This window comes from Protopterus annectens, chromosome 10.part0, assembly GCF_019279795.1.
Source record: "Protopterus annectens isolate FY-2018-M chromosome 10.part0, PAN1.0, whole genome shotgun sequence".
Taxonomy (NCBI): Eukaryota; Metazoa; Chordata; order Ceratodontiformes; family Protopteridae; genus Protopterus; species Protopterus annectens.
Genome location: NC_056744.1, coordinates 1,837,908,998 through 1,837,923,973, shown reverse-complemented (window position 1 = coordinate 1,837,923,973; position 14,976 = coordinate 1,837,908,998). Strand labels below are relative to the sequence as shown.

The window sequence follows — 14,976 nt, the reverse complement described above, 5'->3', positions numbered from 1 at the left end:
ATCAGTCCGAACAGGGAAAATAAAGGGAGTACGTATCAGTCCGAACAGGGAAAAATAAAGACAGTACGTATCAGTTTGAACAGGAAAAATAAAGGGAATACTTATCAGTCTGAACAGGGAAAATAAAGGGAGTATGTATCAGACTGAGCAGGAAAAATAAAGGGAATACGTATCAGTCTGAACAGGGAAAATAAAGGGAATGTGTATCAGCCTGGACAGGGAAAAAAAAGGGATTACGTATCAGACTGGGCAGGGAAAATAAAGGGAGTACGTATCAGTCTGAACAGGGAAAATAAAGGGAATACATATCAGTCTGAACAGGGAAAATAAAGGGAGTACGTATCAGTCTGAACAGGGAAAATAAAGGGAATACGTATCAGTCCGAACAGGGAAAATAAAGGGAATACGTATCAGTTTGGAAAGGGAAAATAAAGGGAGTAAGTATCAGTCCGTACAGGGAAAATAAAGGAAGTACGTATCAGTCCAAACAGGGAAAATAAAGGGAATAATTATCAGTCTGAACAGGGAAAATAAAGGGACTACGTATCAGTCTGAACAGGGAAAATAAAGGGAGTACGTATCAGTCTGGACAGGGAAAATAAAGGGAGTACGTATCAGTCTGAACAGTGAAATTAAAGGGAATACGTATCAGTCTGAACAGGGAAAATAAAGGGTGTACGTATCAGTCCAAACAGGGAAAATAAAGGGAGGACGTATCAGTCTGAACAGGGAAAATAAAGGGAATACGTTTCAGTCTGAACAGGGAAAAAAAAGGGAGTACGTATCAGTCTGGACAGAGAAAATAAAGGGAGTACGTATCAGTCTGGCCTGGGAAAATAAAGAGAATACGTATCAGTCTGAACAGGGAAAATAAAGGGAATACGTATCAGTCGGAACAGGAAAATAAAGGGAGTACATATCAGTTTGAACAGGGAAAATAAAGGGAAAACATATCAGTCTGAACAGAGAAAATAAAGGGAGTACGTATCAGTCCGAACAGGGAAAAATAAAGGGAATACGTATCAGTCTGAACAGGGAAAATAAAGGGAGTACGTATCAGACTGAGCAGGAAAAATAAAGGGAATACGTATCAGTCTAAACAGGGAAAATAAAGGGAATGTGTATCAGCCTGGACAGGGAAAAGAAAGGGAGTACGTATCAGTCTGAACAGGGAAAATAAAGGGAATATGTATCAGACTGGGCAGGGAAAATAAAAGGAGTACGTATCAGTCTGAACAGGGAAAAATAAAGACAGTACGTATCAGTTTAAACAGGAAAAATAAAGGGAATACGTATCAGTCTGAACAGGGAAAATAAAGGGAGTACATCTCAATCTGAACAGGGAAAATAAAGGGAGTATGTATCAGTCTGAACAGGGAAAATAAAAGGAGTACGTATCAGTCTGAACTGGGAAAATAAAGGGAATAAGTATCAGTCTGAACAGGGAAAATAAAGGGATTACGTATCAGTCTGAACAGGGAAAATAAAGCAAATACGTATCAGTCTGAACAGGGAAAATAAAGGCAGTACGTATCAGTCCGAACAGGGAAAAATAAAGGGAATACGTATCAGTCTGAACAGGGAAAATAAAGGGAATACGTATCAGTCTGAACAGGGAAAATAAAGGGAGTACGTATCAGTCTGAACAGGGAAAATAAAGGGAATACGTATCAGTCTGAACAGGAAAATAAAGGGAATACGTATCAGTCTGAACAGGGAAAATAAAGGGAATACGTATCAGTCTGAACAGGGAAAATAAAGGGAGTACGTATCAGTCCGAACATGGAAAATAAAGGAGTACATATCAGTCTGAACAGGGAAAATAAAGGGAATATGTATCAGTCTGAACAGGGAAAATAAAGGGAGTACGTATCAGTCTGAACAGGGAAAATAAAGGGAATACGTATCAGTCTGAACAGGAAAATAAAGGGAGTACGTATCAGTCTGAACAGGAAAATAAAGGGAGTACGTATCAGTCTGAACAGGGAAAATAAAGGGAGTACGTATCAGTCTGAACAGGGAAAATAAAGGGAGTACATATCAGTCTGAACAGGGAAAATAAAGGGAATATGTATCAGTCTGAACAGGGAAAATAAAGGGAGTACATATCAGTCTGAACAGGAAAATAATGGGAGTACATATCAGTCTGAGCAGGGAAAATAAAGGGAACACGTATCAGTCTGAACAGGGAAAATAAAAGGAGTACATATTAATCTGAACAGGGAAAATAAAGGGAGTAAGTATCAGTCTGAACAGGAAAATAAAGGGAATACGTATCAGTCTGAACAGGGAAAATAAAGGGAGTACGTATCAGTCTGAACAGGAAAATAAAGGGAATACGTATCAGTCTGAACAGGAAAATAAAGGGAATACGTATCAGTCTGAACAGGGAAAATAAAGGGAATACGTATCAGTCTGAACAGGGAAAATAAAGGGAATACGTATCAGTCTGAACAGGAAAATAAAGGGAATACGTATCAGTCTGAACAGGGAAAATAAAGGGAGTACGTATCAGTCTGAACAGGAAAATAAAGGGAGTACGTATCAGTCTGAACAGGGAAAATAAAGGGAGTACGTATCAGTCTGAACAGGAAAATAAAGGGAATATGTATCAGTCTGAACAGGGAAAATAAAGGGAATACGTATCAGTCTGAACAGGGAAAATAAAGGGAGTACGTATCAGTCTGAACAGGGAAAATAAAGGGAATACGTATCAGTCTGAACAGGGAAAATAAAGGGAATACGTATCAGTCTGAACAGGGAAAATAAAGGGAGTACGTATCAGTCTGAACAGGGAAAATAAAGGGAATACGTATCAGTCTGAACAGGGAAAATAAAGGGAATACGTATCAGTCCGAACAGGAAAATAAAGGGAATACGTATCAGTCCAAACAGGAAAATAAAGGGAGTACATATCAGTCTGAACATGGAAAATATAAGGAATATGTATCAGTCTGAACAGGGAAAATAAAGGGAATACGTATCAGTCTGAACAGGGAAAATAAAGGGAATACGTATCAGTCTGAACAGGGAAAATAAAGGGAATACATATCAGTCTGAACAGGGAAAATAAAGGGAGTATGTATCAGTCTGAACAGGGAAAATAAAGGGAATACGTATCAGTCTGAACAGGAAAATAAAGGGAGTACGTATCAGTCTGAACAGGGAAAATAAAGGGAGTATGTATCAGTCTGAACAGGGAAAATAAAGGGAGTACGTATCAGTCTGAACAGGGAAAATAAAGGGAATACGTATCAGTCTGAACAGGGAAAATAAAGGGAATACGTATCAGTCTGAACAGGGAAAATAAAGGGAATACGTATCAGTCTGAACAGGAAAATAAAGGGAATACGTATCAGTCTGAACAGGGAAAATAAAGGGAATATGTATCAGTCTGGACAGGGAAAATAAAGGGAATACGTATCAGTCTGAACAGGAAAATAAAGGGAATACGTATCAGTCTGAACAGGGAAAATAAAGGGAATACGTATCAGTCTGAACAGGGAAAATAAAGGGAAAATAAAGGGAATACGTATCAGTCCAAACAGGGGAAATAAAGGGAATATGTATCAGTCTGAACAGGAAAATAAAGGGAGTACGTATCAGTCCGAACAGAGAAAATAAAGGGAATACGTATCAGTCTGAACAGGGAAAATAAAGGGAATACGTATCAGTCTGAACAGGAAAATAAAGGGAATACGTATCAGTCTGAACAGGAAAATAAAGGGAGTACGTATCAGTCTGAACAGGGAAAATAAAGGGAGTACGTATCAGTCTGAACAGGAAAATAAAGGGAATACGTATCAGTCTGAACAGGGAAAATAAAGGGAGTACGTATCAGTCTGGACAGGGAAAATAAAGGAAGTACGTATCAGTCTGAGCAGGAAAAATAAAGGGAATACATATCAGTCTGAACAGGGAAAATAAAGGGAATACGTATCAGTCTGAACAGAGAAAATAAAGGGAGTACATATCAGTCTGGACTAGGAAAATAAAGGAAGTACGTATCAGTCTGAACAGGGAAAAATAAAGGGAATACGTATCAGTTCGAACAGGAAAGTAAAGGGAGTACATATCAGTCCGAACAGGGAAACTATATCAGTTTGGACAGGGAAAATAAAGGGAATACGTATCAGTTTGAACATGGAAAATAAAGGGAATACGTATCAGTCTGAACAGGGAAAATAAAGGGCATACGCATCAGTCTGAACAGGGAAAATAATGGGAGTACGTATCAGTCTGAACAGGGAAAATAAAGGGAGTACGTATCAGTCTGAACAGAGAAAATAAAGGGAATACGTATCAGTCTGAACAGAGAAAATAAAGGGAGTACGTATCAGTCTGAACAGGGAAAATAAAGGGAGTACGTATCAGTCTGAACTGGGAAAATAAAGGGAATAAGTATCAGTCTGAATAGGGAAAATAAAGGGAGTACGTATCTGTCGGAACAGGGAAAATAAAGGGAATACGTATCAGTCCGAACAGGGAAAATAAAGCGAGTACGTATCAGTCTGGACAGAGAAAATAAAGGGAGTAAGTATCAGTCTGAACAGGGAAAATAAAGGGAGTACGTATCAGTCCGAACAGGGAAACTATATCAGTTTGGACAGGGAAAATAAAGGGAATACGTATCAGTTTGAACATGGAAAATAAAGGGAATACGTATCAGTCCAAACAGGGAAAATAAAGGGAGTACGTATCAGTCTGAACAGGAAAATAAAGGGAGTACATATCAGTCTGAACAGGAAAATAAAGGGAATATGTATCAGTCTGAACAGGGAAAATAAAGGGAATACGTATCAGTCTGAACAGGGAAAATAAAGGGAGTACGTATCAGTCTGAACAGGAAAATAAAGGGAATATGTATCAGTCTGAACAGGGAAAATAAAGGGAGTACGTATCAGTCTTAACAGGGAAAATGAAGGGAGTACGTATAAGTCTGAACAGAGAAATTAAAGGGAATACGTATCAGTCCGAACAGGAAAATAAAGGGAGAACGTATCTGTCTGGACAGGGAAAATAAAGGGAATACTTTTCAGTCTGGACAGAGAAAATAAAGGGAGTACATATCAGTCTGAACAGGGAAAAATAAAGGGAATTTGTATCAGACTGGACAGAGAAAATAAAGGAAATACGTATCAGTCTGAACAGGGAAAATAAAGGGAATACGTATCAGTCTGGGCAGGATAATTATCAGTTTCTCTCCAAGGTCAAGAACACAGCCTCCATGGGACCAGATAGCATTCCAGGCTGCATTCTTAATGTTCTAAAATGAGTTAGTTGCTCCATTAGGCACTCTATTCAACCACAGCCTGAGTACTGGCTTTGTCCCCACCTAATGGAAAACAGCAACTATTATCCCCGCCACAAGAGTGGCTCAGCAACAGACCCGGGTAACTATAGACCCATAAGTTTAACCAGGCTCATCTGTAATGCAATGGAAGAAATCATCATCAACCTCATAAATAAGGATATAGGTGACATCTTAACCCTGGATCCATCCCAGTTTGATTTTGTCAAAGGCAGGTCATGCCTGCTAAACCTTGTGGACTTCTTTGAGAATGTGACTAGAGCCATAGATGAGGTAAAGCCATGCACACAGCCAATCTTTATTTGGCCAAGGCCTTTGACATTATCCCACATTTTGGCATCATTGACAAACTAACCAAGTTGAATATCAACCCCTTGTTGTTGGGTGGGTTGCACATAGATTGACAACACTCAGTCAAAGTTGTAAACTTTATCTCTACCCACAGACCTGTTACCAGTGGGGTCCCTCAAGGGTCAATTCTGAGTCCTCTCTTGTTTGGCATATACTTCTCAGAAGTCCAGGGCAAAACGGAGGGGCTGTCGCTAACCAAATTTGAGGATGACTCCAAATTAGGTGGTATCATTGAATCCCCTAGCAATGTCAGCGTACTTCAAAAGGGGCTTACAGAGACCAATGACTGGTGCCAAAGCTATGGTCTTAAACTAAATGCTAAAAAATGCATCATCATTCCTTTTAGTAAAAACAAAATCACTGCTGATTATAAAATTAATAATAATTCCCTAAGTACCAATGCAGAAGTGAGACCTGGGAACACAATTGACTGTGACCTCAACTTTGACCACCATGTGTCTACTGTGATGAGGAAGGCATTCTACATCATTCACCTTATCTCAAGAACAAATGAGGTTATAACTCCCTTGTACTCTTCCATCATCATTGAATATAATTTGAATATAATGCTTCCTTTGGTATGTACCATACCAGACACCTACAGCAACTTGAGAGACCTCAGAGATTTTTAACTAAAAAAATTCAGGGTCTCCAGCACGTCTTATATGGACAGACCGAAGTTGCTGTCACTGAATTCAGTAGTGTACAGACTAATCAGAGGTGACTTGTTTCTGTTTTGCAGGGCTATCTCTGACCAAAATCTAATGGAAGTGCTGAACATCCATAAGTCAAATGGGACTAGAGTCACCCGTTCCAGGGATCTCAATCTAGCCTGTGACATAAACTGGACCTGCTGGAGAGACAGATACATCTCTCAGAGGTTGCCACTCCTCTGGAATAGGTTTCCAATCTATATCAAGCAGAGCACCTCCATGACCCTGTTTAAGCACAACCTGGATGACTGGATGGGAAACTGTAAATTTCTGCTGTGGATTGCCCTGGCTTCTTTCCTGGACATGGGTAGCCCTTGCTAGAAAAACATTGGGCATAGACAATATCTGTCATCTAGTATTATATTTGGATTTAATGGGTAGGCTTATAAAGACCCTTGGGGTAATAGCCTAGTAACAACCTATGAGCCTATGAACTTATCAGTCTGGACAGGGAAAATAAAGGGAGTACATATCAGTCTGGACAGAGAAAATAAAGGGAGTACGTATCAGTCTGAACAGGTTCAACTAGCTTAGGGAGGGGGAAGCTGCACTGAAAGGATGAAGTGGGAGAGGTTCCAGGACAGAGAAGTCATTCAGGGGAAAAAAAGCCTTTAAAAGGTGAGAACTGCCTAAGCAGATGGGCAGCTCGCTCCTATCTAGGAATAGTAACACAACCGAGAACTGGGGCAAGGTGATTATTTCTAGGGTGGATTGCAAAATGAAATGGACATTTAGTTATGTACTGAATAAGCAAGCAGGAAGCATGACAGAAGCATGGGGCACAGAAAAGGACGAATATTAAGGGAGATTTTAGTACAGGGCCAGCTACTAACCCAGACACACACAAAATCACAGATGGCATGTGTGTGTTTTTCTTAAATATCATAAGATCTCTGCAAGCAACTAGAAATCAGAGGTACTAAGGTAATGAGGGAAATACGAGCTAGAAGGTAGACACCAATAGGAGGGGTGATAGCTAGGAAAGAGGAAAAGATAAGGAATGCGAGTGTGATGATGTCAGGCATTGCCAGCCATGCCATCAGAAGTAGGGCAGTGGGTATGTAACATAGCTAGCTGGAATAATGTAAAGAATCATATGTCATTTGTACATCAAACTGATTTGTACAGATGCTTGTGTTGAAAATGTATTTGTAAAGTTGCTTATGTTAAAAATGTATCAACAGTGTGTCTGCTGGACAGAAAATAAATAAACATTTATATCAGACTGTACTGTTGTACTGTTGTAAATAGGATACTAGAAGAGAAGAGGTTAATCTAAACCCAGCTAACTTTGAAAAATAGTAAGACATGAAATTACTTAATTTAGGCCATAAAGATTGTATCTTACAGTTCTGATTGTAGTCAGAGACAAAATATCTGGAAAAACAAGTACTAGGACACCTTCTGTATTGTCTTTAGCAGTAAAGCAATTGCTACTCTGAAAGAGTAGAACTTTGAAATTGTTTTATGAATTCCAGCAGCTGCAACAGATCTTAGCAAAGCTCTGTGAGTAAGTTTTATTGATACATATGTGCTAAATCCTGACAGCTTCTAGGCAGGGAGGTGGTATGGGAACCAGAAGTCATATGACCAGATGTGTATAATGTCATTCTGTAAGCCAGCTCTGTAATGATATTTTAATACTAGATGAGACTGAAGTCTCAGACCATTGTGTTTTTGGAACCTGACAAGGAAGGTCCCTTTCTACTTCATCTTGCCTTTCTGTAGTAAGTGACCAAGGAATAGTAATTATTTAGATCAGTCAGGAAAATATAGTGATATTAGTTAAGTACTGTTTTTTCTATATGTCTGTGAACCTATTCATCTGTGTTATTTTAATATTTCCTGTGATTGAAACTCTGGTGTTTATTCTAAATAGATGTTTAGTATTTTCATGTTCTTGTATTATTTATTGTTAAATATATTTAAACTGTTCATTGTGGCTTGTCCTTTGTTGAATATTTTAAACTTTGAGAGTACTTATGTCTATTTGGTGACTATTTGGCCACTCCTGAAAGCCTTACTGCATTTGTCAAAACACTACCATTTTTACTAATATTAATTTCACTCAGTATAATTGTGTACCCTTGTAAGAGGCTTAGAGTAGCCAGCTTTGGAGTGTCTGGTGGCAGTAACCACCTTATAGTCTGGGCAGAAAGGGCATAGCTAATAAATCTTTGCCAGCCTTTCCCAGGAGTGTGGATGTGTGTGAAAATCAAATCTCAAAGAGTATGTCAGCTGCTTGGAGCAGGGACATGAACCAATTTCCGTTGTACTGTTGTACAAGTTATTTATGATTATCCATTGCAGTTTTGAGTTTATTCAGAAAGCAGACAGAGCAATATATTTTACACTTTATTATAGCCCAAAGGCAAAAAAATGAGAGTAGAAGAGTCAGCAGGTTTAAGTGCTGGAGATGGGGTGAAGGGGATGGGAGTATAAGAGCCGGCAGGTTTAAGTGCTGGAAATGGGGTGAAGGGGGTGGGAGTAGAAGATCTGGCAGGTTTAAGTTCTGGAGATGGTATGAAGGGAATGGGTGTAGAAAAGTGGGCAGGTTTAAATTCTGAAGATGCAGGTGAAGGGTATGGGAGTAGAAGATTCAGCAGGTTTAAGTGCTGGAGATGGGGCTTAGGGGATGGGGAGGCAGTGCAGGGGTAGCACTGTTGGGGGGGGATTTGCATATAAGAATACTGAGACTTATGGGTCTGTAGTTTTCAGGGTCTGTAGATGGTCCACCTTTGTGCAGAGGGTTGACTGTTGCTCTTCTCCATTCATGAGGTACAAAGCCTGTTTGGAGGCTGCAATTACATAGCAATTCCAGATGGCCTGAGAGAGCATGTTTCCTGCTATTTAGCTGGGATCCTGGGATATTGTGTGGATCCATTGATGCAGGGTTCTTGGCCTTAGAGAGAGCATTAAGGACTTGTTCTCTAGTGAGAGTAGGGGGTAATATATTTGACTATATTTCCTGAGTGGAAGCTGAGGAGGGAGGGAAGAATAAAGTTAGAGCTGAATTTGTCAGCCAGTAGGTTTGCTATATCTTCTGGCTCAGTATAGGTGACTATATTAACAAGGAGCTCTGCACACAATTGTGTATTGCTTTTGAGGTTGCAGACATAGCTAAAGAATGCTTTGTGGATGTCCTTGGTACGGGAGGCAAAATGTACCTCAAATTTGGCTTTGGTAGACTTTATTTGTCCTCTGAGTTGTTTGTTTAGTTTGATGATGGTGCTCTTATCCTGCTGGATGCTGCACCTCCTAATGTGTGTCATGATTTTCTTCCTCCTGTTATACAGTCTTTTGATGTTGAGATTTTGCCTGGGTGGCTTGTTTTTTGAGTTCGTTCTGTACTTCTTCTGTTGGGTACAGCTGCCTCAATGCAGCCATTAACATGCTTGTATATGGTTTCTGTGAACAGTTCAGTATAGGCAGCAATGTTCTCAGGGATTATGGGGGCTTGAACTTTTTCCAGGTTATCACTTAATAGTTGGAATTTAGCCTTTGATTAATTCCTAAACATTCTAGAGTTAGCTGAGGTTCCAGGTTTTATTTTTACTTCAGTGGAAACCATTTTGTGGTCTAACCTTACCAGTGAAAACATTATATTAAGGGGTGTGCAGTACTCTCCCATATTAGTGAGACCCAGATCCAGTATGTTCGTACCCCTAGATGGCATATTGATAATCTGGTCCAAGGAGTTTGTGTTTACAAAATCCAGGAATCTCTGTCCCTGCAAGTTTGGTGTTGAATATGACTCCCTGTTAATACTGGGGTAATTAAAGGAACCCATGAATAAGGTATTGGTTTGGATTGTGAATGTTTCCAGTAAGCTTAAGTATATATTATGGGTTTTTTGTATCATAGAGGGGGATCTATAGGTTGTAAGGAAGAGGTATGGGATTTTGCCTATGGTGATTTGAACATGGAAAAGCTCAAGTGCATTTTCCTGTTTGAGGTGTATTTATTTCTGAAGGAAATTGAGAGACCTTCACCTGTAGCCTCTGTCTGTAGTAGCTGGTCTATATGTGTAGAATGCATTGTAACCTTGTACTGCCGGTGTTCTGTCCACGGATTTAAACTATGTCTTAGTGACTGCACAGACATCAGCATTCTCTATGGTGAGGAGAGTTTGTAGGGAGTGGAGTTTCTTGTTTAGACTCCTAGCATTGAGCAGTAGCACCTTTAGATTTTCTTGAGTTCGACTTGCTATGTTGGAAGTACTTTCAATTTGGCACTGCCTGAAAAGGCACTATGGGGGAGGACAACATTTTATCTAATATTCAAAAGCCTAGAGTGGAGAGGTGCAGACCATATCTGGCAAAACAGCATGGTCTGTTGACCATCTCCTTTCATGCTGACAGATATTGTACCCCTTAGAATGACACCAGAAACTATGTCAATTCTTAAAGTCAGTCATCTTCTGTTTGTATTGTGGCTTCATCCTTGGAGAAGGTAAAATGCTGCTCAATGCTAGGCTTATGCCAGCCTGAGATACATGTTCCAAGAGCTCCATGATGTCACTCTTCATATGATGTAGGGAGGTACATCTCTGGTCATTTACACCCACTTGGACTATGATTGAATCATACTAGTACTTGTGGTCCAATGACCTGAGTATGTGCATAATATGATGGATTCTGGCCCCTGGTAAGTAACTGACTATGACTTTCTCCTTACTCAGCCTGGTGAGAGGGGCATCAGTGTGTCTCACAATGGAGTCTCCAATTACTAGAATGTTGGATTTTGTGGTGGCTTACCTTATGGGCTTAGAAGTAGATGATCTATGAGGTGTAGCTGTATGTGTTGATGTGGGTGTTGTTTTGAAAGAGTACAATTGTGGTTGTATTTAAGTGCCTCAGCATATGTAGGTCTATGTGTTTGCTTTGAATTGTGTCTAATGGATGCAGCGTGTGTACTACTGACAACCTGATTGCCATTAGGAGTGATTTTATGTGAGAGTTTTGCCTCCAGTGACATTGAGTAAATCAAATCTGTCATATACCTTATCAGCTTGTTTGAGAATTAGCTGGTTGTCAGTCAACATGCGGTAATGACTACATTGCCTTAGGATGCCCATATCACCATGCTGGTAACAGAGATAGTGGGGAAGTTCATATCCATGGTAACAGGTCCCTTTTTATTTATTAGACGGTTGCGGTGAAAATATAAAGTAATGTCTGGAGTATATGATTTGCAACTCTGGGGGCAGTGCTTGTCACCGAAAACTAGTTGTTCTGTGTGCAGCTAGGTATTGATGAAATGTCAAGGGTGCTTTTACAGGCAAAATGTCAACTCAAGGTGTCTCTGTCTATACAGGGAACTGCCAAACACTTGAGGGGAAACTAATAAGTAGATCCTGATGATTTATGGATGAAGTATTTAGGGAGATTTTCTGAACAAGGTTATACTGTAGCTTTGCAAGCAATATATACTGAAAAGAAAGAAGGAATTAGCTTTGTCAAGAATGATGAAAAGAGGGGATTTACCTGTTTGGCTACTGCCTGGCTACTACTAGTGCTGGTTTCACCATAGCTTCATGCTGCTGGGATACAATGCCATTTTGCTTCTTTTCTTACTAGAAGCAAAACAGCAGCACCGATTCCAAGATGAGAAGGAGGCTGTAGGCTTGTCTTGTCCCAGATGATGCAGGGGTCTGTAGGTTTGTTGTGGTCTTTTCCTGGTAGATGACTTGAATTGCAACCAGACCAATCAGGAAGGTCACACAAAGACACTCACTGCCCAATCAGAAATAGTCAGGAATCAATGCCCTCTGCTCTTTCTCTCACCAGGAGCAAAATATAAGCACAAAGTCCAAGCTGTCACCTATGAAGCAATTATTAGGGTTTCTGGTGGTCAGCAGTCTCCATAAAATACTGTCCTTGTGCTCCTTCTCTCACCAAGAGCAAAACCGAAGCACTAATCCCAAGATGACCACTGAGAGGCAGAATGTGGGCTCTCCAGTAATTGGTGGTTTTGGACTAGATGTTGCGTTATACCCTAAGAGATGCAGTGTGCCTAAGCAATTAGATATGAAAGAGGGACTAACTTAAGCTTTAGCTGTCTAACTGGAGAGGCACTAATTTTAAGAGTAAGATAGATTGGAAGGGGTAGGCACTTTGTATTCTGGTTCTATGGAATACAGTGGGATGGCCAATAAATTTAAATAGCTGAAGGGGAGTGATTTTACAAAATGATAATTTTGTGCTTATTGACAATAGCCAATGAAAGGGTAGAGGGAAGAAAATATGTGGTCAAATTAACATAAGGGGTGGGCAATTACCAAGACAGGTGAGTTCAAAAACACAGCAGCTCTGAGGTGGAAGGGTGGGAAAAAAATGTAATTTCTGTGTGACTCACATGAGACCAGCTGTGGTTTCTTTCCTAGTTTAAATATGCAGTTTAAAGCAAAATACAAGTAAAACATGATGTAAAGAAAATACACCAAAATATACAAAATAGAAGAAGGCAATGAAGCAATGCAAATTGCAAGAAAGCAAAACAAACAAACCTTTCCCTCACAGCAGTCAATGTTACAGTCTGAGTGAGCCTTTTCAGTAAAGCCTTGAAATACTTTATTTTACACCTTAAATAGAAGGTTTAGTTGCTAGCTCCACCCTCAGTTCACAGGTAATTAACCTTAATTGACCTCTTCTAATTTCTGTGTGACTCATAAGAGACATAGCTCTGGTCTCTTTACTAGTTTATGTAAATATGCAATTTGAAGTAGAATTTTATGTAAATATGCAATTTGAAGTAGAATACAAGTAAACACACTTAGAAAATAACCACAATATTCGCAATAAGAGAAGGCAGTGAAGTAATACAAACTTCAAAAAAAAATTAAACTCTCACAGCAGTCTATGGCAGAGTCTGTGGGAGCTTTTCAAGTAAAGCAGACACACACACACAAACTGACTAGTGTGGTCAGATGATCTGGGACATATGTCTTAATTAGAAAGAGGTACCTTGTAAATGCTTGACTACTCATGCCTGAGTTATATAACCCCCCCTTCCCCCACAAAATCCTATTGGAGCAAAAGCTAACAACTATTTTTAGGAAGCATAGTTAGGCTTAAAAAGCTCCACTAGGGGCATTAATTTAGTAATCCCTTATAATCATTTGATCTCATGGTTTTAGTTAAGTGAGATGAAACCACAGTAACATAAAAAAGTTTATGCTGACATGACATAGAAGCTACACACACAGTGGCTGGAAATCAGAATTCAAATTAGGATCTTGCAGCCATGACAAAGAAACCTTGGGTCATATCACTTCCCTCCTCCCCCAGGAAATAAATATCAACTGTTATGCCAGAAAAAAAACACTCCTCCCTTCAGCTATCTATAGGAGCATGGTATACAGAGGGATTACTGTGTTTCTAATGTTCTTTTTTCTTGTTTTCTTTTTGACACAGGCTATCTATGTGGCTCGAAATGCAAAGGATAACCTTGTATCCTTCTTCTTCTTTGACAAAATGTGCCGAGACCAGCCAGACCCTGGAACATGGGATGAGTATTTCTGGAAATTTCTCTCTGGGCAAAGTAAGTATTGGCATAACAGGGTACTTACGTATTATCGCAACCACATTTCAGTACTCACGGAAAGCTCAATGTTTCTGTGAAACGAGGTCTGCTAAGCTATGAACCATTATTTTTATTGCTAAATATGCCAGCTTTAGTGTTTTCCAGGAATAAAGTGTACTAATAGGATGTGATTTGCTTTGAGCAAGAATGAAGAAGTGTTCCATTGCTGGAAAGGCTTAAAAATCTGTTTTTTATGTGTTAGAGAAGACTGTATGCATGTTGTATATTAATACATATTATCCCAACCACATTTCAGTAATGTTTCTGTGAAACGAGGTCTTCTAAGCTAGGAAGGGGTGTATGAAGTCTTCAAAAGTGTTGTGTGCGAGTGTTTCTTTTTATATTGGAAGCGGAAAAAGTTGAGAAATCATCTTCCCTGGTAACGGCCTTTTCAGCCTTAGAAGGAGTGCTGCTTGTCACTGATTGTTCCTCATCAAACTCATGCAAGTCACCACCTTCGCCAAAAGGCTACCGGCCCATTGCAATTCTATTTAGGTGTACACACTGCAAGGGATTGCTATGTCTGGGATGTGTGTGTGTGTGTGTGTGTGTGTGTGTGTGTGTGTGTGTGTGTGTGTGTGTGTATGTGTGTGTATGTGAATCATTCAGCATGTGCAGCACCTGTTGGTAGTACTGTAAGTGGCTGCTGTGGCAACACAATTTGTCATGCACAGGACTATCTGTCTGAAGTGGGATAACCATTTAACACCCCCAGCCGAGGAATCTGGATGGGGAGAAAGGCATCACTTCCTGAGGAATCACTGTCCCCTTAGTCAGAATTTCTTGCAAGAATCTTTTTTGGGATGGTTACTGACCCTTAGAAGTCACACTGAATATTCCTGGGCAACCTCCCTTTGCTGAGGTTGTCATCAGCAAGGCAGCATTTGCGATGCAGTGTGACAAAGTGGAGTTCACCAAAATAATGACACACGCCTAACACGAGTTCAACATTTGAAGTTATTTTCCTCTCCCCATGCCTCGAACCGTCAGGGACACATCCCTATTTAGTTGCATACA

At 39.9% G+C, this 14,976-nt stretch overlaps 1 protein-coding gene across 1 annotated transcript in view; it reads left to right on the top strand.

Moving 5' to 3' along the window:
• LOC122814091 (sulfotransferase 1C1-like) overlaps positions 1-14,976 on the top strand; it is a 464,542-nt gene that overhangs the window by 305,287 nt on the left and 144,279 nt on the right. Inside the window, exon 5 of the mRNA XM_044086701.1 lies at positions 13,791-13,917. Within this exon, the coding sequence (XP_043942636.1) occupies positions 13,791-13,917 (127 nt within the window). The remainder of the gene's footprint in view (positions 1-13,790; positions 13,918-14,976) is intronic.